General features: G+C 54.3%; 1 protein-coding gene across 7 annotated transcripts in view; it reads left to right on the top strand.

Moving 5' to 3' along the window:
- The window catches only part of LOC122386136 (oxidation resistance protein 1-like), a 67,553-nt gene extending 48,451 nt beyond the window's left edge, over positions 1–19,102 (top strand). For all 7 annotated transcript variants that reach the window (XM_043375027.1, XM_043375026.1, XM_043375025.1 and 4 more), the window contains 4 exons: positions 13,881–14,037; positions 15,418–15,539; positions 17,216–17,385; positions 17,921–19,102. In XM_043375027.1, the coding sequence (XP_043230962.1) occupies positions 13,881–14,037; positions 15,418–15,539; positions 17,216–17,385; positions 17,921–18,056 (585 nt within the window). In that variant the 3' untranslated portion in view covers positions 18,057–19,102. The remainder of the gene's footprint in view (positions 1–13,880; positions 14,038–15,417; positions 15,540–17,215; positions 17,386–17,920) is intronic.
- Positions 19,103–21,526: the final 2,424 nt, after the last annotated feature.

The raw sequence follows: 21,526 nt of genomic DNA, 5'->3' as shown, positions 1-21,526 counted from the left end.
TTTCCCGTCACTTCCTACCGTTCATCGTCCTTCACCGTATGTGTTTCCCTCGATGTTCCCGTGTTGCCGTCCTCACCGACCTGCGTAGTGCGCCACCGCGCCCGCCCGCACTGGCTGCCAGTAGGGCCTCTAGTCGCGCTACTCTGCATCGCCCGGCCGTAGGACAGACCCCGACCCCAGCCGACCCGACCCGACCCCAGCCGACTGGCGGACAAAGGACACCACACGGCACTCAGGACACCAGGCTTACGAATGTCGCTAGTTGATAGTCTGGAGGATTGTACTAAAATGATTTGTTCAGCGGTGAATGATACGGCGCTTTATTGCATGCAAAAAAGGTTTTGTTGAGCTTAATTTGTAGTACGGCAGAAACGTAAATGACATAATCGAAGCGTTTAAGATTCATCGTTTGTGAGTAAATAAGTAAAGCGACATTTCTGAAAATTTGAGTTCAGCCGCTCCGAGGTGTCGTTTGTCCGCCTGTCATGGTCCGTCCGTCCCGGCACCGTCCCTGCCTCCCCTCCCTCCCCTGCTGTAGGCAGTGTGTGCGCGCCTGTCTCTGACCTGTGTCTCACTGTGTCCGGCTGCACGGGCCTGGCATTGACGCATGTCAGCTGTCGCCTGCTCGGACCGCTGGAGGGGGAGGGGGAGCTGTAGGATGTAGACGCAGGGAATGTGTGCCGTGTGTCGAGGAGTCACTGTGGAAGAGGCTGAATGTAGGGGTTGAGCAGCGAAAGGGAGTGAAAGAGGCAGTCGGGGGTTGTCTATGTACTGTTTGGTGCTGTGATGATAAAATGTGGCGACTTGTGCTGTTTCTGTGATGGAAGTATCGTGTTTTGTTCGAGGTGTCTGACTTGCTGGCGTTTGTCTGAACATGTGGATGTGTCTATGATCAGTGGAGTTCTGTCTCCCTGCGGGGCTGGGGGCGGACTACGAGAGACTTCAAAGTGCTCAGTCAGTTTCGGCGTCACAGCAGAGATCGAGACGGTCTGCCGGTGCCGCTCGGAATTACTAGCAATGCGCCCATTTTCCGCGAGTCTTCATGGTCTCAAAACCTTGGTTGACAATTGTTCTCCGTATTGTACGTATGTACGGCATTTTCTTCCTAGACAATTGACATGTGTACCTGATTTCCCTTATAAACACTATCTTGTTGCTTATTTTTATACTGGTGTGAAGGTTTTCTCGTAATTTGTCCCGGAGCTGGCAAACAATTAACCTCTTACGGATATTTTTATTTCCGCATTCACAAAGCTCTGCATTTTTATAGTTAGATATTTGATTAATCACGTTGTTATCCGTCTAAGTACTAGTTACCCGTATCTCATTAGGGGATGTGGATGGTAATTTGGATTAGACAAAGCCTGCAACGAGGAAGCTGCCGGTTTTATTATTGTAATTATCATAAGCCGGAGAAGGGTCGCCGTTCCTGTGTTGCCTCAACTGCGACTCTCGGATTATCTTATGTTGGCTCTGATGCTCTAAGGGCTGGTGGGGACCCTCTGGGACTGTGTCTTCTTATATTAATCATCCATACCTTCAGCATACCTTAAGGCCATCTCAGCTGACAAGATGAATAGCCAAGAGCCTATCTGAACTGATATTTGTTGGATTGGGTGGGAAGAAAGTTTGTTCAAAACCTGACTGATGTTTGGTAATCATATCGTTTTGTTTTACCGAGCTGTATAATGCTGGAGGCGCCCGGTAACGCGCGGAACGCCTGGAGGAGCCTTCATGTCGCTCCGGGGCTGTGTAAAGCTACTTCTTCTGTGTGGTGGGATCCCGGGGGTGGCCGGTGCCCATCTCCAGCAGACGATGGCCGTTTGTGGCCGACGGCCGCCTATTTGCGGCCGAGCTGGGTCGATCGGCGCAGCTGAGGGCTGATGAGGCCTTCAGGGCCACTCGCTGGTGTAAATCACCACACCGCTGAACGGGCTTTGTGCTGCTGCCTACCAGCCGCCCGTGCTGTGGTATATCCGGACAGACTGGCGCCCCCCCCCCCCCCCCACCACCACCGCTCGGCCCGGGTATACTCATCCCCCCCCCCCCACCGCTCAGACCGGGTACGCACGCTCCCGTCCCGTGCCGCCGGCCCGTGCCCGTGGCCTTGTCTGCAGCACGGCGGCGGCTGTCCCGGCCCGTGGATTATTGGGGAGACACATCCGAGGGTGGCGCGCTGCAGACTGTGTTCCGCGTTGCCCAGCTGCCACGCGGGGTCATGCAACCAGGAAACGTGCACTGTGTCTGTGTGTGAAGGACATCATAGGCTTATCATAAGCCATTGGGAGTCGGTACGGTGAAGGTGACATGTACCTAGGCTGTTCAAATAGCACGGTCTGCTCATGCATTTAAAGTGATGTTCAAACGCAGCGGATACTCGACTAAAGATGTCTTGAAAATCACAGGTTTGTCGCATAGAACTGAAACCGCTCTAACTGATAATGACAATTGTTATTATCTTTCACAACTTGGTTTCTGCGACTCTTTATTCAGTTCTTCTGCTCCCAAATGTTCCGCATTTTCCGTTGTTTGCCCGCCGTACCCTTTATCTTGCTGCTCTGAACCACATCCTCGGTGACTGCGACGCATCACAACACACCATCCCTCCGAGAGAAACCCGGTGACTGCAACTCTGGAGAACCCCGGCCGGTAGCGGGGGCTGTGTGGATAGTGTGGAGCTCTCGACTCCTCATCTGTGCGACACCCGCTGAGACTGGTAGAGCTCAGACTGGTCTCGGAGTCTGCGGGCCTCTGCAGACGCCGGTCCCTACAGCAGCGCGCTGAACGATCCTGCTCTCCCCTGATTGTCATGCCGGGGGTGTGAGCAAGGTGTGAGGAGGACAGCGTACCGGCGACAGACACCATTGTGCGGTGTGTCTGGTCCATTTGAAACCGCCCCGCACCGGCTCAGTCCGGTATCGCTGGACGCCTTTTCGCTACTGCCTTGTCACCGACAGGGTCACCTGTTCTGACACAGAACGCCCGGAGACGACCGAATCTGGGACATCGCAACTGCCATCGCCTCTTCCGTCTCCGATTGTGTCCAGTTCCGTTCTGCTCCGCTCAGATTCCGCTCAGAATTTCGCGAACACTGTGAATGGTGTTGTGTTTGCGTCCCACGTAGCTCGGTTGGCCTGTCACACCGGACATCTGGTGCGAAAGGTGCGCACTCCGACGCTCGTCGCTACTCCGCGTGGCTCGCCATGTGCATCGTCACGTGTTGGTCACGTGTTCTTCATGTGTTTCGGCTCGGTCCAAAGGCAGAGAGCGGACCGGGAGGTGAGCCTGGCCGGCGGCGGGTAGGTACCGCCTCTCCGAGCCGCCGTCGCCCGTCGCTGGGCGGCGGCGGCGGCGGTGCGGCGGTAGCCAGTCGTGGGCCGCGCGCCGTCGGGGCAGGGCGTACTCTCGCCGTGGCGCCATGTCGGTGACGATAACGGAACTGTCGGAGCCGGCGCCGGCGCTGGAGCCGGTGCCGGAGACGGAGGGGAAGGAGGAGGAACAGAAGCCGGACGCGGAGCCGCAGCAGAGGCGATCGATGAAGCGGCGCATCTCGCTGGCTGACGTGGAGATGTACCTGCGGCCGTTCGATTGGTTCGGCTCGCTGCGGGCTAAAATCAAACACAAGAAGATTCTGTCGCGTCTGCGGCCGGCTAAGAAACAGAAAAAGGTGAGCGCTCGACGAGGGGCGTTTGATACTGGCGGTCTGTTTGTGTATGAGGACAATAGCGAAGAAACGTCCTTCAGCACATAGGGGTCCTGGGTAGATACTGTTTATTGATGGCATTGAAGGGGATGATGAGCTACTAAAAGAGCGAGTTGGAGATGACCGCCGAATTCTGATATTGACTTGGAATACTTCGGTGATCCCATTGGATTTTGCTAAGCTACACTGATGAGTGGATGAATCTTATCTTTTGATGCATAAAGGCGCGATCCGTTTTGTCGGACATGCATGCTTCAACAACGGGAGCAAAGAAACTGTTCATTACAAGCCACGCTGCGGCCTAAGGCATAATTAAATAATCGTTTATGAAAGGGCGAACACTCAGTCAACTTACATTGATTTTTTTTCGGAAGCCTGATTTTGCACCGTCAGAGCCGATCGGCTGGTCCCAATTTACGAGCCTGACGCGCTCGTCACCCACCACCGCCTCTCGGATGATGTGCGTGTTCGCTGGCCTCGCCACGGTTCCGGCTGGGCCCGAGGTCGGAGGTGACGGCAGTGAATGGCAGATTTGTTTATTGAATCAGACAGAGAATGTCAAAACTATTATGCGACGCCGTGCCTAATAGTTTGTGAAATCGTTTACCTGCTCCAGCATCTGAGGCCTCTTTACAATAGCCACATGCGCTGCACAATACCCCTGGCAGGTGTCCTGTCAATGAATTTATGCTATGCTTGGTACACAAGCTGCTTTTTCCACGTCACCAATGTATAGTTATAGTAGTTAGGTTGGTACTTTCTTATCCTGACGCACGACTCATTTTGTTTCACTCGTCGAGCCAGTAAAAATGCTGAAATACCGTCAAATACTCGTTATAAGAAACATGGACTTCGGATTCTCTTCCGCCTTTGTGGGAAACTATTGAACAGATTTCACCTGTTTAGATTGGCTGAGAACTGTGTATGTTTGACCAGCTGGTGCATGAATGAGAGCCGAGTCGGCCGGCCGGCACCGTTCGGCGGCGGTGCCGTTTGTTCACCACTGCGGTTATGTCTGCCTGTCTGTCTGTCTGTGTTGACAGTGTGCACGGTAGTAGCGCCAAGTGGTTTGGAGAGGAGCGGTGCCTACCTCTTCAGAGGCGGCACGGCTGTGATCAGCAGCGCCTGTTTGCAGCAGGCACACACGACGGGCTGCTGAGTCACAGACTCACAGGGCATGGATGAATGCAGGGTGCGCTGCTATGACAAGTGTTTGTTTGTGTTCCTTCATTGACGAGACGTTATTGAGCTATTACAATGGAAGTCACGCGAAACGAGTTATGCAGCTGACATACTGGCATGCTCCGCTCAAGGTTTGTTCTATTGTGCAGCGGAATTTAATTGTCTGCACACGAAACGTTCATTGACGCGAATTTCGAACGATGCCTACTGCGCACCTACTGCGTTTCTGCATGGATGCGTATCGCGTGGGGGGGGGGGGGGTGGGGGTGGTCTGGGTCATGTTTACAGACCTTGCGCCGCTGACAGCCTCACTGCGCACTGGGTGCGTCTCCTCCGGCCACGCCATGCCGCCTCGGACGGAGGCGTCCACGCAGACCGACGCCACGCTCAGCGGCGCACTCTGGGTCACAGGGCGCTCTGGTTTCCCTCGAGGCCAAGAGCTGAGGTCGAGTCAGGGTCAGCGGAGCTAGCCGCAGGGTCGAGTCAGTGTCGGCAGAGTCAGCCACGGGGCGAGTCAGGGTCGTTAGAGTCAGCCGCGGGGTCGAACTGGGGTCAGGAAGGCTCTGACGCCCGTGACGCCAGTCAAGGCTGCAGCGTTGGATACGCATAAACAGCGTGGTTTTGGTGGTAACGAGACCCACCTTTGGCAGGAAGTGAGCGAGATGGGACCTGGTTAATGAAGTTCGGTGTTGTTTTGTTTGAGCTTACCGAGATCGGGTTTTTGTGGCGCTTGCGACAAAAACTGGGCGGGTTACTGCGCGGCGACCCGCAGTTCCTGGTCGTATGTCTATGCCTGGCATTGTCGATGCAATAATCGACCAATGCATCAGCCTAGTTTGCCCGAAACTGGGACACATGCTGTTCGTTTCGGTTTATGGAGACTGCAAAAACTGACCCAAAGCTGCCATTGGAGCTGATCAGAGGGCTGTATTGAAACCATGGCTGATGTGTTCACGGAGTGAGTTCGTTGTCTGTTCAAAACGCCGCAGTGGGTCCAATAATAGTTTTTTTTTTCTCGATTCCATTTCATCTTTGGCTCAACTGAACTTTGGCTCATCTTTGGCAACAGAAAGGGTCTTCTCTCTTATAGGTTTTCTTCCCTCCACTCCACCCCGTCTCTATGTAAGGGTTGACAGTGCACTGTGGATGGGGCACTGTGCACGGTGCATCTTGGACGATTGCACTGTCCAGTTTGCAGTTGCACGCGGGAACAACGCGGACGGATGTCTTTTGCAAGGCCTGCTTGGTGTCCCTACAGTTGCCTCTCGTCAGATTCTGGGGAGCAGGGATGCGCCGTCTCCACTGGAACTCTTTGTTCCAAGTATGACCCTCCATGAATGTAATCAGCACAGAGGGGTCGTTTGGCATGGCATAGCGTGTGGACAGTCGAAGCAGTCATATCGTTTTCCAACTGTTGCGACGGGCAATCTTCCTGTCATCCTAACCATCTCTTCGCCTAAATATGATGACTATGCGAGATAAGCTACAAACTATTTTTTAGCCGTCAGTGACTGCTGCGTCTTTGCTAACCCCAGCGGGCCGCTGTCCTTCCGACCCGCCGCGCCACCCCGTCCGTCGGCCGGGTGACGTCAGACACGGCCTGTCTGTGACGTCACTCTGCCTGCGGGTGACGTCACCGGGCCGGGCGCAGGGCCAGCGGCGCCGGCCGCATTTCGCCCGTTCTCGCCTTCATGGGTGGAGAACCTGCCCCGGCCACCCCGGCCGTGGCCGGGGTAACTTTCAGCCTACCACGGCGCGGCCGGGGTAACTTTTCTACTCTTGTAAATCCTAAAAGCTGTCTCCATACGAGAAAAGAAAACTCACGCTCTTCGAGTGTTGACTTCCATGGGCGTAATATTGCAAATCAGGTAGGTATTTACCATTTACTTAACTTGCCATAATCTCCAACCCTAAGACCCGCGTGTGGTCGCCAATGCCAAGATTGCTCTCACATCCTGTTCAGTTTCGAAATTTTGGCGCGCCTTCGGCGCACTTTTTCAAAACTACTGCTTGACCTCATTGCCTTCAACTGACCTGCCACCAACCGCAACCACATCCGTTTATGAGCGTACCCGTCAGGGTGCTCATAAACACCAAGCGGCCATCATGCTTCGAACTCGGACTGTTGTAACCGGGCCGCGTGCTCTCGCCACGCGGAATCCAACGCTCTAGCAACTGAGCTACGAGACCGGGACCGGTCGATATTCCTGGATCGACTCCCTGTTTGTATTATAAGAGCCGCCCAACATTGAAAAAGGCTACGCCCGTGGATGTCAGTGACCTATTATAGTGCTTTGCTTGGTTCGATCTGTCAATTTCTCTGTAAAGCTTCTACTATGGTGAGTTGTCTTTTTGTAGCTATTTTGAGACACAATAAAAAGCTGAAAACGCAACATTTAGGTACTCAAAATGGCATATGGTTTGGTTTGGGTTCGGTGTGAAATTGGAAGTTTAAGTAAAAAGAAATAATAATTTAAAAGGAAATTGCCTTTTCAATCATTCCAAAAATGTTATGAATAATACGGTGTCGGATACAACGCTCATCCTTGAGCAAACACAGCATCCTATTCCATGCGTCAGAATAGGGGTTTGATAATGACCGTTAAGAACAACGTGAGTATATCGTCTTCCCGCGACTATCGGTCGCCGGCCGGGGTAACTTTTTCAAACATTCTCCACCCATGCTCGCCTTTGTGAAGACACCGGGCAGCTGTGAGAGCGGCGCGAGTGTGAGCGCCGGTGTGAGAAGTGAGTGTGCGATCGGTAGGCTGCGCGGCGGGACGACTCACCGGCCGCCGCCATGGCACCGGCAGAGGGGTAGGTTGGAAGAGGAGCGCCGGCGCCGCCCGCGGCTCTGACCTTGTCTGTGTGGCGTGGGTGCGACGGCGGAGCGGCCGGCGTCAGCTGTTTGGTATTTACCTTCCTTCCCTGTGCCACTGCCCGCTGGCGTGCTCTTTTGCCTGCGCCTGGTCATTCCTCTAGTACAGTTTTCTGCAGTTTGCTGATAATTTTCGCCGGTTTAGTGAACACCTGCACAGTGCACAGGTGCCGGCGCGGCGGCACCCACGCCGGCGGCTGCGGCCGGGCGTCGACTGCTTCCTGGTGCCGAGACGGAGCCGCCGGGCTGGCCGGTCGGCCCGGCGCGCCGGCCCGCTCTCTGTCAGCCCGTGGACGGAGGCAGGAGCCGTACATACTCCCGGCGGCCGGCTAATGACCCACGGCGGCAGCTTTCTCTGAACGGCGCGGCCGAGACGTGGGGCGCCGGCGGGCCGAGCCAAAATGGACCGGCCGCGCCGCCTGACCGGCCGGCCGGCCGAGCTAAAATGGACCGGCGCGCCTCCCGCCCGACCACGCCGCCCGACCCGGCCGGCTGGTCGGCTGATCCGGAACGGGTCCAGGCAGCCACACCCGGGCGCCGCCGAGTCTGACCGCCGCGCCGACTGGGAGTCGGGAGGGGAGGGGGAGGGGACTGCGGACCCCTGCAGAGGACGAACTCACTGCACCATGCAAATGCACATACAGCTGTGTATTTGCTTGATGAGTGGATAAGTACTGCGCTGTGGATTAATTCAGCGTGCATCATTACATTGGTTGATAGCGGTGGAACTGCGTCGATCTTTCAATTAAACAGTTACACGCACCAATGCCCTCTCGCTGGCTCACTGAGCAGTGGTATGCAGCTGCAGCCCCCCCCCCGCCCCCTGTCGGCGCGCCGTTCTGTCACGACCGGCGGCACCGCCAGGGTCACTGCGGGGTCAGGGGTGGGGCGGCGCCGCGCGGGGGGCTGCTCCGACTGGAACCGGCCAGCTCTGTGCGGCAGGAACCGCGCCGACCGAGCCAAGGTCAGACTCGAGAGCAACACACCACACCAGCTGAATGGTGTGGGGTGATAGAAGGCTGGAAAAGTAGGGTACGCTCGTGTGGTTTTCGGAATAGAATCTGAATGAGTGTCTAGCTAGGCGGTGCGACAAGTAGCACAGGCTCAGACGATGTGACCTCATATCCACATCATATGTGTCCGGCCGCCGAGTCTGGCAGCTGGTGAGCGTGGCGTTCAGTGGCAGGTGACAGTCGGGTGGCAGCTGGAGGACAGCGGTGACAGTTCGGCGCCGTCTGTCAGACGCCTCTGGGGCATTCCACGTCAAATCGAACAAAAATCGGCTGTTTTGCACCTTACCATCAGCGATTTCATTATAAATTTGTGAGCGAGTTCCTGTGTGGCCCCGGACATTACATTGATGTTTTTTGCACATTCTGACCACAGGTCTTCTAAATATAGGGCATCAAATTTTTACAAAATGTTGCATCTTTATATTTTAGAACGACCATAACTTTGGTTGTACTTGTTTGATTTGAATGAAATAAACCTTACTGTTTAGGTAATTTCTTAAGCATTTGTTTAGAATTGCACCTACTTAAATATATGACCTTGAAATTTGCTTAACTCTGTTCTTAAGCACAAATATTGAAATAGCAAAAAACACGTCACCTTCGATTTGGCTCATTTTCATATATTTTATTGCTTACCATATTCTTAACAACCTGTGAAAAAATTGGAGTGGGCCATTCATAAGTTTTGAAGAAAATTGCACATATGCAAACGTATGTTAGCACGCGCAGTGGAGGGGGAAGAGCGAATTTCGCCCACCCCTCCTGTTTTTCGCCAATATCTCATAAGATTAATGCGAAATTTATTATGGCTACCTGTCAAGAATTGAATTGGACATCTCATCGTGCAAGCAATAAGAAAATCGGTTCACAACTGTTCTAGTAATAGCGGTGTAAAGTGAACATCCTGTCGCCGCAGCGACGCGGCGACTCGGCAGCTGGCGCCGACCGCTACGCGCCGCCTGAATTGTAGACTGTGCCGGGACGGAACGGAACGGTTCCGTCTTTACATCGCGCTCCCTACCGCTGATTACGTTCGATTCGCGTCAAATTTTGTGAGAAGACTAAGAAATGTACAGGCAATCTTATGGTGAAAGAATTTTGAAAATCGGTTGGTAAACAATTAAAATATGAACATGTAAACACAAAATTGTGATTGCTGCGTTTCCCGCATCGGCCGAGCCCGCCTCAGCCGGCGACATGTTACTCTTAGCAGGCCTCTAACTGCCATATTTATTATTGGATTAACTAGAAATTCCCCATACATACAAAACAATGTATGTTCTTTCGTATAGTGAAGATCAAAAGACGTGAAGATATCGTTGCGTGATAATGTTTTCGTTGAATTTACTTCATGATGCATTTCCACACGGCTCAAAATTCACCGCAAAATACCGTTTGCCTGAGACACCTTTACTATGGAACGTGAATGCTTGACTACGATGACTATGCATTTCCATTCTCGTAGAGTTTGGGATATCACTAATCAGCAATCATTCATTTCAGAAAGTGTACACAAGCAAGCATGTCTCGACTCTGTCTTTCAAGGTCACGCGCGGTTGCGTGATGTTGATGCATGAAAACGGCGTTTGCCGCAAAAGTTATGAATGGCCCACTCCAATTTTTTCACAGATGGTTAGGAACATTGTGACGGACATAATATGTAAAAATTACCCAAATCGAAGGTGACGTGTTTTTTGCTATTTAAATTTTTCTGTTTTAATTCAAGGTCAAATGCATTTCAAGGTCACTTCAATTTAATTTTATAATTAAAAATCAAAGCCTTATCAATTGCCTATAAGCCCCTGTTAATATCATTTTGATACCAGAAAAGGAACCAGAGTTATAGCCATTTAAAAAATTGATGTGTGGCATTTTTCGCTATATTCGATGACCTATATCTTAGCGATACGTTATCAAATTTCGAAAATATTATACGTAACTCAGTTTTGAACCATGCCCAGTCTGCCTACAAATTTTCAGAAAAATCGAAGGGGATGACGGATTTCGGTGTTTGATTTGACGTGGAATGCCCCCTCTGTCGGTCCTCTGGCCGCTGCCGGCAGAGCCGCGCCGGTCCGGTGGCGACATGGCGCTTACACCACCTGCCGAGGACCGTGAGAGGCAGTCGGAGACCGGGCGGTGTGGTCGGTGGACCGACACCCGGCCCCGCCAGCCGAACGGGGAGTGAAAGGACCGGCGCCGGAGTCCGGACTCTGTCCAGGGACTCTGCCCAAACTCACCCTGACTCTCTCCTTACGCAGGAGATGCACAAACGGGACTCTGTTCCGGAAAATAGGCTTCCTTTCTATCGAAGCTGAGTATGGCGTGGTCCAACTTCGATTGGCAACACCAGTACAGCTCCAGCTTTAATTTCATAACAATTAGCTACATTCAGAGCATGACGATTGCCCACTGCTCTGAATTCAGGCTGTCTGGGTGAGGTCACTCTACTCTCGACTCGCTCAGACTTCCGGTACCGAAATCAGCACCCCCACACTCTGAATGCCGGCCAGTGTGTCTCCCACGGGGGCCAGTTCCGATTTGGTCCCTGCGTGGTCCTGCCCCCCCCCCCCCTCCTCGGACCTTCTGCACTGCGGCCTTGGCGTGGTGATAATCCGCCCGGCCCGGGGCGTAGCCCATGGAACCAGCGGGAGGAGATACAGGAAGAACGCACGATCCTGTAACTGCTTGACTGACAGCCCCTCCTGTGCGGGGCTTCCTTATTTGGCTCTGATGGATCGGGCTCTTCCGTGTTTGAGGAGGCGCGGTGACTCTTCCATGAGAATTTCCCTGATCGTTGGGAGACATTAATCCATAACAATGATCGATGAGGAATTGACAATGTGGGAGACAATCCAGGCTGGATAAAACATGCCGCGCTGTCTGTGCTGGGCGCCTATCCGACGACGAGGGACCATATATGTTAAATATTTACCTTACGACCACGTCCTTGCTCTAAACTACCCACAGCTGCCGAAACTACCGGCCACGGCGTGGGAACATCCGTCTCTGTGACCAATCTTGACCGGTGCGCGAGCCGCATACCGAATGAGGCCGGTGCGATCACGGACCACCGCTCTCCCCGGCCGGACCTCGGCCCCGTCTGTTGCCGGGCCGCCTCCCATGAGAGCTCCGGCTCGCAGCCTCCGCGCCCGGCTGCAGCCGCCATGTGATCGTCACGTGACCGGTCATTACCTGGCGCTGCTGACGTCAGCGGTGCTGATCGGCCGCTGAGCAGACAGGAGGTCACTGCAGCAGCAGCCCCAGCCTCCAGCGCAGCGCAGCGCGGCGCGGTGGCTGTGGCCGGCTGTATTGAGCAGACAGGAGGCCACCGCTGCAGCAGCCCCAGCCCCCAGCGCAGCGCGGTGGCTGTACTGAGCAGACAGGAGGCCACTGCAGCAGCCCCAGCCCCCAGCGCAGCGCGGTGGCCGCGCGCGGTGGGTGGGCGGCTGGCCTCTAAGTCCGCCCGGGCTGGGCTGACCCGACTGTGACCGGTGTCACCCGGAGAAGACTGGAGCTCAGTCTGGGCTAGCTGATCCTGGCCGGGTGGTTCAGGTGGCTAGAGTTGGCGCCAAGATAACGTGGGATTACCACATCGAGTCGAGGACACACAATAAATCCTTCAACTAGGAGTATTGCTATTCTCTTGTGTAGGATCTTCGTTGTCTCTTGATGTTCCTTGGATCTAAGTCACACTGCGAGAATGTTGCAAGAAAAATGAGAGCAAGCAATTCAAAAGGGAAAGACCATACACTGCATTCTCAGTCTTATCCGGAAACTCTGTGCAGCTCGTGGAAGGCTTCTGTTGCCGGTTTCCGCAGCCGTATGGGTCTTGGCCCGGCGTCGGCCGGCCGCTGCCTGTATGCGGTGGTATCGGGCTGCGTGAGGCGGCGGCCGGCGGGGAAAGCCGCGCTGGGGGAGGGTGTGCTCCGCTCCGCACCGCGCGGGGCGGGGCGGCCGCACTTTCCCGAGGTCGGAGCTAGCTGCGCCGACACCAGTACGGCCCAGGTGGGGTGCAGGACTGTGTGGCTGACCAGGGACGGACGTCTGTGGTTGATTGTGTGACTGACGGGGTCTGGCTGACCGAGTAGGCTGCAGCGATGGTGTCGGTACGTGTGACGGGGATGGACAGTGTGTTCTTGTGTGTTTTTGGGGAACAACGTGCTCTTAGTGGACGGTGTGTTCCTGTATGAATGTGTTCCTGACGAACGGTGTGCTCCCATCATGGACGAGTGTTCCTGGCCAGACGCTCTGTTGCAGGGGTTTGTGATGTGAGTGGACTTTGCAGTTTTTTTTTTTTTTTTTTTTTTTATAAATTTAGTCCGAACCTTTTGATGGGAAGGATTCACAAGGACAGAGTCACCGCTAAGCGAAGCTTGTTGCGATGACCCTGCCCTCTACCCTCCGATCGCGCAATTCCGGTTCTATGGCAGAATTTAGAGCCCAAAGTTTAACGTGCGCACAAAGCCGCGCACGGCCGGTCCCCTCACTGACTTCGCCTGGCTACGGCCTGCCACCAACCGCAACCATACCTGTCAGGAGGCGTAGGGATTTTAGATTTTGGTGTGGTAAAAGGGTGGGTGGTAGCGCTAAGGACCTGCTGTGATGGGTTAAGCTGAAAACCCGGCTGACTGTCACCAAAGAAAACGGTGACGATGGCCGACAGTCTCCCGTCTGACTACCTTCTGCTGACCCCCGATCGTTGGCCGTTGACCGCTGACCACCGACTGTTTCCCCTTGTTCGCTGTTCGCTGACCGTTCTCCCTGTGTTCACTGTTTGCTGACTGCTCCCCGTGTTCGCTGTTCGCCCCTCGTGTTCGCTGTTCGCTGATTTCATCCTCCTGCGCTCGCTGGGTGTAGCCGCTCTCTGTCTCAGTGTGATCAATGTTCGCTGTTACTGTCCATTGTTACAGCTCCTTATGACGAGATGTGGTGCTTATTTCGGCAAACCATTCTCATCCGTCTCAGATCAACTCGTCTGCCTCAATGATTCGATATAGTTTGACTAATCTGAAACGACCCCCTGCGAGTTATCTGTTGTGATGTGACCCTGAGTAGCATCTCCGTGACCCCATGTGACCCCGGTCTGACCTGACCCCGGCAGATGGGTGGAATGTCTGACGAGCTGCGGCGGGCACTCTGCTCCAACTCAATGACTTCCATGGACATGGAGTTTGTGCCCGACCTGATCGGCAAGTCCGAGCTGCTCACCGATGATATTCGGAAGAAGCTCTGCAAGAAAATCCCGCCACGAGTCGAAGGTAAGACAAGTGTGGCGGGAACAGTGGCTTGGGAACTGGGTCATACATATATGTGGTTGGCTACACAGAGCGTTGCGAATGCATTGTTTAGTGACTGTTGCATTAGCGGTATATAGCGGTTTAGCCGATAGGTATTCGCTGAGCCCCATTGCATTCCTCTGCGGCTGGGCTGCGACACTCTAGGGATCTATTGGAGGGGCATTTGCGGCGATCGGTCCGTGCGGCGCGGATTACCCGGCAGCCGTGCCGCCCATCACACCGATCACCAACTGCCCCACTGACGTCACGCTGACGTCAGTGGGGGCGGGCGGCCGACACGAAGGGCCGGCGGCGCGGCTAATATACTGGCCGCCCGGCCGGCCGGCAGGCGGCGTCCTCTCGACCTTGGCGCTGCCCAGTGGGCACCGTGCAGCCTCCCGCTGCGTGGCATGGGATTGTCGGACAGCTTTTAGTGTCCATCGTCTGATCGAGCCCCAGCATAAGCCGGATGCGACCTTGATTGGTCGTAAAGTCTGCCGTCAGCTATTTGCTTTCTCCCGGTATATTGTTAAGCGGTGTTTGTGATAGGAGTAAAGTTGCATTGATCGGGGTATTTGTGACCATGCTGCAAGGCTGCAAACTGTCGTCCTTGTCTGCAGTTATGAGGTGTTAGGCTATTGATGTAGGGAATACCAATACCGAGTCCGGTTCCATCTTTATTCAAACGTCGTGGGACAGCCTTGCAATGTCACTGTAGCGACGGGGTTTCATAGCAGACTGTATGGTGCGTGGAATGTGGATCTATTCCAGCTCATTGTTCCGAGAACTGCCGTACTGCTCATGTTGACTATGAGACCGTGCTGACCATTGCCCGGGACCGCGGCCGACCTTGCCTTGTTATCCGCATCATTAATGGGGATTATCTGATGCACGGTTGTATGCTCTTTAGAGATAGCTGAAACAATAATGGACATTCCATGCCGCGCCGTCCGACACCGGGACACTGAGCTGGGTCGGTAGAGTAGCGATCCTTCCTGCCCGCTGGCAGGGGATCTGTTTGTCTCTGTCGCTGTTCGCATGGGTGGTCTGAACGGAACACTGTGAACCGTTGTTGGCCGAGCTCCAAATCAGAGTGCAGAATCCGCTCCTCTCTTAGCGTGCCCTAATCCTGTGTTTTGTAACATACTATAAATATTGCCCAACAACATTCCAAAGTGATGCGCTAAGATGCATTTGCCTGGTGTATTGCCATTGTTTAGATGTCTTCTTTTAAATTCACTTCCCATAGAATCATTTCCAACCCTCTCACCTACCCCACCCTGTCGTTAGTATATACGTCTCCCGTTTCGTCCGTCGTTCGCTGCTGTCTGACGGCCCTCCCCCCCCCCCTTCCCCCCGCAGGTCACCCGTGGTCGCTCATCTTCAGCTCGTCGGAGCACGGCTTCAGCCTGAAGTCGCTGTACAGAAAGTCGTCCGCCTACGAGTGTCCGATGCTGCTGTTCGTACAGGACACGGACGAACAGGTGGGTAGCCATAGCGGTGACGGGAAGACTGTCAGCCGTGTGTCGAACGGGACTCGTACATACATAGACACGTCTGTGGGGTGGCTGGCGTGTTAAATCCTCATAGTACGCCATGCTTACGTGATTGAGACATACAGCGGTGAACTGGACTCTGACCTGGGGACATTTCCACATACATATATCAACCTTAATCAGGGTTATGAAATTATAACAAAGGTGACGTCCTTGAAAATCATGAGGTACTGAACCATGATGGTCAGTTACGTAGGGACATCAGATCGTCCGCTAATGATTTTATTTCCTAATCACCCAGCGTTGTTGGACCCCCAAGTTCGATGTGAACCATGTACTTTTTCCTACTGTCCCGTTTTCCGACTGACGGACTGGCTGGATGCCGGGTGAGATTTCCCAATTGTGGTCACTGCTGCTACTGCTACTGCGGGCCCCCGGTGGCCGGCGCCCGCGGTGGGCCCCTCTGTGGCAGACCGCCCGCTCTCCGGGAGGCCGGTGTGCGGGATTAGCTGTGCACGAGGGGGACTGGCCGGGCGGGGTGGAGGGGGAGGGGCTGTTTTGATGCAGCCCTGGCCGTCAGTCAGCTGGGGTTCTGTTTCAGATGTGCCGTTAGGTACTATGCTGTGATGTTTGCAGTTGTCGAATCACGATCTCGTGAAGTAAAGCATTTGACTATCGGCGTCCGTACTATGCTCATGGCTACTTTTGTTTTGGGAGTGACGGCAAGAAGATGAAAGGTCGACGAGTGACCGCTGACCTGACGCTATTGTTTTGTCCTCCGGCCGCGGTACCGCGAGGTGAAAGCTCATTGTCCGTGGCTGTTGTGTGCTGCGGTTGGTGGGTGTCCGTGTTTTTTGGCGGTATTGTGGTGAGATGACCACCAATCAGCCCAGCACACTGCGGGGGCGCCGCACCTGAGCTGCGGGCAGATAGGAATACGGAATCCCGTTGGAACCAGCACCCATCGCGAGTCCACCTCCACCGCTGTCCGCTATATCCCGCCCGTAGTACACCAATTCCATGAACACCTCTAAAAGTAACGGTTTTACTCCAATCTCGCGAGATTAACTTTATGTTCGGTGACAAAACGGTCAGCATTAGGCCGACCATTTCGTACAGCGTCCATTGTGCGGTGTTTTCGTACCTCATTGTTATTCCGCGCCGACTGTGGTGGCAGACGGCGACATTGGGGTCAGGGAGTGTCACTAGGACTGCGTGCCGATACAATCGGCCGTCCTACCGCCCTGACCTGTCCCCGGACCAAGGACAGGCTGTATTCAGCTGCCAGCTAGTTCCCCTTTACCGCGCCCGAGGCGGTCCCGTTTCCCGGAGCGGGCGGCGCGCCGGTGAATCGCCCTCGGATTATCGCCCGCGCCGGTGTATCGCCCGCGGACTATCTCAGAAACCGACACTGGCGATTGATGGCGGCCTTCGCCGTGAAACGTTTGTTGTCGTTGGACTGTTATCGGCCACTTCATCTCTCCCAAAACTGGTCTTCAGTTTTAGGGTTGTGTCCTTAGAATCTCGGTTTCAGGAAGGATGTTGTGTGACAGCGAGGCTCATTGTCTTCCGCGTTGACCTCACTCGGTCGTTATTATTTTAATTTTACCAGTCTCTGTCCACGGCTTTATTTGTATTGACGTTATTTTTTCTTGTTTTTACAGATTTTCGGCGCGCTGTGCTCGACGCCGATCCACATGAGCGAGCACTACTACGGCACCGGTGAAACGTTCCTCTTCACCTTCCACGAAGGGTTCCGCACGTTCGCGTGGAGCGGCGAGAACCTGTACTTCGTGCGCGGCTCGCCGGACGGACTGGAGTTCGGCTCCGGAGAGTGAGTATACCGCGCGCGGCACGGCTAATTAGGCTGGCATATTGGGTTCGTGTTGTATGTGCCTCGAATAGACAGACCGCATCGATGAACATATTTGTTATTCTGGCTATAATCAGCGACGATTGTTTACTTTCCACTGTATTTATGGCTGCGTAGTTGTTTTATTGCGACGCAGTAAGACTGGCGATGCGCAATTATCCTAATCAAGCAGGTGTGTTAGAAAAACCATCATCATGAACACTTGCGGTCAGTTGGATGGAACTCTCGCCCATGTTTTCGGACCTTGAACTGTGCTGTAAACAAGACTGCGTACACATGTCAGCGTTTATGAATTTCAGTCGGACGCCGACCAAGCAACAAAAAAAAAAAATCAGTCGATTTGCGTTTACCTTTTGACCTGACCTCTCTTGCCTCTATGGACTTACCCTGACCCTTTTCCCTGTTACAGCGGCCACTATGGCCTGTACCTGGACGGCGACCTGACCTGACCTGACCTGACCTGAGCTGACCTGACCTCTTACTCTCTGTTTTACAGCGGCCACTACGGCCTGTACCTGGACGGCGACCTGTACCGGGGTCGGACCCAGCGCTGCCTCACCTACAACAACGACCCGCTCACGGGCTCCACCGACTTCATCGTACGCGCCGTGGAGCTCTGGGCGCTGACGTGAGCTGACGGCGCGGAGCTGAGCTGAGCTGAGCTGAGGGAGCCGGGCCGCGCCTCGCCGGCCGGCGCCGCCTCGTCAGGGTCCTCCCGGATCCCCGGCGCCGGATCCCGCGGACACCAGCCTCCCGCCAGACCCCGCCGAGCCGCGGGCCGCCGTAGCGCTTGTGTCCTAGATGCCTTGTGATCTTTTCTGTACAAAGAGCGGGCGGAGGCGGCGCCGGCCGGCGGGCGGGCGGCGCCGGGCAGAGCGACACACTCAGAGTATATTTTGTCTATGTCCGGAGAAAGAGAGACACAGAGGCGGGGACGGCGGCCGGCGGCGCTGGCCGTTTTGTAAGTGCTGCGCGCGCACGTAGGCCGGTAGGGGCTCCGAGGGGGCCGCGGTAGAGGCGCTGTGATAGTGGGTGGTGCTAGCGGCGGCGGCGCCGGTAGCGCGCCCTAGTGCTCGCTCTCGGTGTCGTCTCAGTTCGCGGCCCGGGCCGCTGGTAGGTCCCCTCCCCTCCCCCGCCCCGCCGGAGTACCTGTTGGCTGTCGCGCAGCGCGGTGGTCCGCCCCGCCCCGCCCCAGACCCTCCCCGCCGCTGAGCCGGCGAAAGGGCGCCCTCCAGTCGAGTCGGGCTCTGCTGCCAGCCTCCCGACCGGCCGCCCGCCGCCGACCGCTCGCCGGCGGACCGGCCGCGGGCGGCGCGTAGCTGCGTGGCGTCATTCCAGGTGCGTGGGCGGCGGCGCGGCGCGGCGCGCTCCCCGACTGTGGTGTCTCTGTTTTGTGCGTGAGGTCGTTCCGTGTCGGACGCAGGCATCGAGCGGCGGCGGCCGAGTCGTGCTCAATTCTCACTCGGCGCCGGAGGGCGCCGTGCAATACGTGTTCCCGGCCAGAGGGCGGGCAGGTGGCGCCACCTGCCGCCGCGCGCCGCCGACTAGACAGCCGCGCCGCTGCGGCCTTTTCACCGAATAGAAACTGTTAGTGTGTGTATATACGTGCTTGTGTTGTTGTTTGTACTGTAAAAGTTGACAGATATGCTATGAACGATACATAAAGGATTCACTGGTGGCTCCGAGTTTGTGATTTGGCGGTGGGATCGTTTGGTGATGGACGCCTGTCGGTTCGGTTCACGGGACTGTAGCACATCCTGATGCTTCATGTTTCCTGCTTTTTACTGTGCAGGCATTGTGCCAGTAGTACAGAGCCGGCTGTCTCGGTTTCACAATCTGCTGTATTAAGCAGCTTGAGCAAATCCATCTGTCAATCCATCATTAAGTGATCCAGAACCAGACGAGATGGTCGGCAGTGGCCTGTTTTAAAGGGACCCTCCCACCTTCAAAAAAGTTAATGAATTGGCATGAAAGTGATGTCGCTCGGTTCAGAAAGAGCAAAAACGAATATCTACCAAATTTCATCGAAAAATATTCACCGGTTTTCAAGATATTAGACTTTTACTTTTGTTTACTTTTTGGGATCTCCGCTGTTCTTAGCGACTTTATTTGAAAGTGCGGCATTTGTTACGCGCAAAGCAGCATATACCACCGCGTGCTTAGTGCTACCAAACGTTTTAGTAAAAGATTTAAAATCGTTAGATCTCCGCTGACGTCACAAATTCTAAGGGGGCATACCAATGCATTAGCCCCTTAGAATCCGAAAACTGCAAGTTTGAAATTCGATATCTCCGAATTAAAGCATTTTTCGATGTTGTGAGTGCCCAAACCGGTATTTTCAGGCCATGGCCACCAATTTGGCTATCTCAACTCAAATCTAATGTTAAGGTGGGAGGGTCCCTTTAATGGAGAACTTCTGCACCGGTCGTGTGTCCGCGAGTGCTCGCTACTTATAGAGCACAGTCATCTCTTACTCTAGCCCGTATTGGCGTCTTGCCAATACATTACCGTCTTGCCAGCTGCTAATGTCTGGGGGATAGTCTGTTCATGTTGGACCCCCCCCCCCCCCGCCCTCAACCGTTCGGCCTATGACCAAGCTAGAGCTTCACGGAAAAGAAAACGCCGTGCTGCCCGTGACAAGCGGAAGCTGATAATGCCCAATTTTAAGGTCCTAGATACTACTAGGTTGGCTTCCCTGGTCAGGTCAATGAATTAAATATCGCGGAGATCGTGACCTGATAAAACTTTCTATTGGCAGGTCGTTCATTTTTTTCGGGGGTCCTGATTCCTAAGTTCATATTAGATTTAATCGAAGATAATATATTCATACTTTTAAGGTAGGCCGGATCAGTTCAGGTCCATTAGTAGAGTAGGAGTTCCGCCAGATATCCACACCTATTAGGTGTTACCCATCACTGACGGCTTCGTAACATGCTGCCTAAAATAGGTACTTCTCAAATCTTCAAATTGGTCTTAGATTTGAAATCAGCTCCAAAAACAACCCTCAATCGTCTTAAAACTCAGTCACTCGAGGTCACCAAAGGCTTAGGTATTATCTTGACTTGACCTTCACGTGACCTTGACACCGACCATAATGCATGGCAGCAACATTCAACATCATTGCACATGTTGGCATGTTTCTTCTCACAAGAAGGAAAAGCACGGATAATGTGCGCTGACACTCCGGATTGCCATTTTGGCCTGACATGGTCTCGAGAAACAGGTCGCTGGTCAAACGTCGGTTGATGATACTGTCATCAAATGTTTAGGATATGTGTAGAATTAGTCATACTGAGGTTATTTATAGTTTCGTTTTTGTTTGTTTTTGTTTTGTTTTGTTGGGTTAGGCCCTTTCGGTCCAATTAGACCATTTCAGAGCCGGAAGGATGATAGGAATTAGGGGCAGACATTGGTCTGGCAGGCACCCTAGTGAGTCACCGGGGCTGAGCCCATCCCGAAAGACAGGCCGACCAGCCCCAAGGTACTCACTGCACCCGGCTACGGGGTGCGCCCCCTCGGGAGCAGCGGTGCCGCTCCAAGGGAGCAGCCTGCATGAGATAAAGTGGCCTGTCCAGCCCGGAGGGGGGTTGCGGCGTGGAGGAGAAGGATTTCCGTATCCTGAGGATAGAAGCATGGAACGGAGATAGTTTCGTTGCGATCGGACGCTATTACGTGAGATATTCGCGTAAAGTCGAGGGCGTCCATCATACTTGTGCTCTGCGGAACAGCATACAATCAGGCGCACACTGCTGCTGCCATCTAGCGGCAGTTTTGTAAGTAGCATGCGCTGCGGGAACAGCATACAATCAGGCGCGCACTGCTGCTGCCATCTGGCGGCAGTTTTGCAAGTAGCATGCGCTGCGGAACAGTACACAATCAGGCGCACACTGCTGCTGCCATCTAGCGGCAGTTTTGTAAGTAGTATGCACTGCGGTACAGTATACAATCAGGCGCACACTGCTGCTGCCATCTAGTGTCAGTGTTGTAAGTAGTATGCGCTGCGGAACAGCATACAATCAGGCGCGCACTGCTGCTGCCATCTGGCGGCAGTTTTGTAAGTGGTGTGCGCTGCGGCACAGCATGAAGGAGGATTTTCTTCTAT

This window comes from Amphibalanus amphitrite, unplaced genomic scaffold (genome assembly GCF_019059575.1).
Source record: "Amphibalanus amphitrite isolate SeventyFive unplaced genomic scaffold, NRLGWU_Aamphi_draft 000241F_arrow, whole genome shotgun sequence".
In the NCBI taxonomy this organism is placed as follows: Eukaryota; Metazoa; Arthropoda; class Thecostraca; order Balanomorpha; family Balanidae; genus Amphibalanus; species Amphibalanus amphitrite.
Note: the sequence above shows the minus strand (reverse complement) of the source record. Positions and strands in the feature narration are given on the sequence as shown.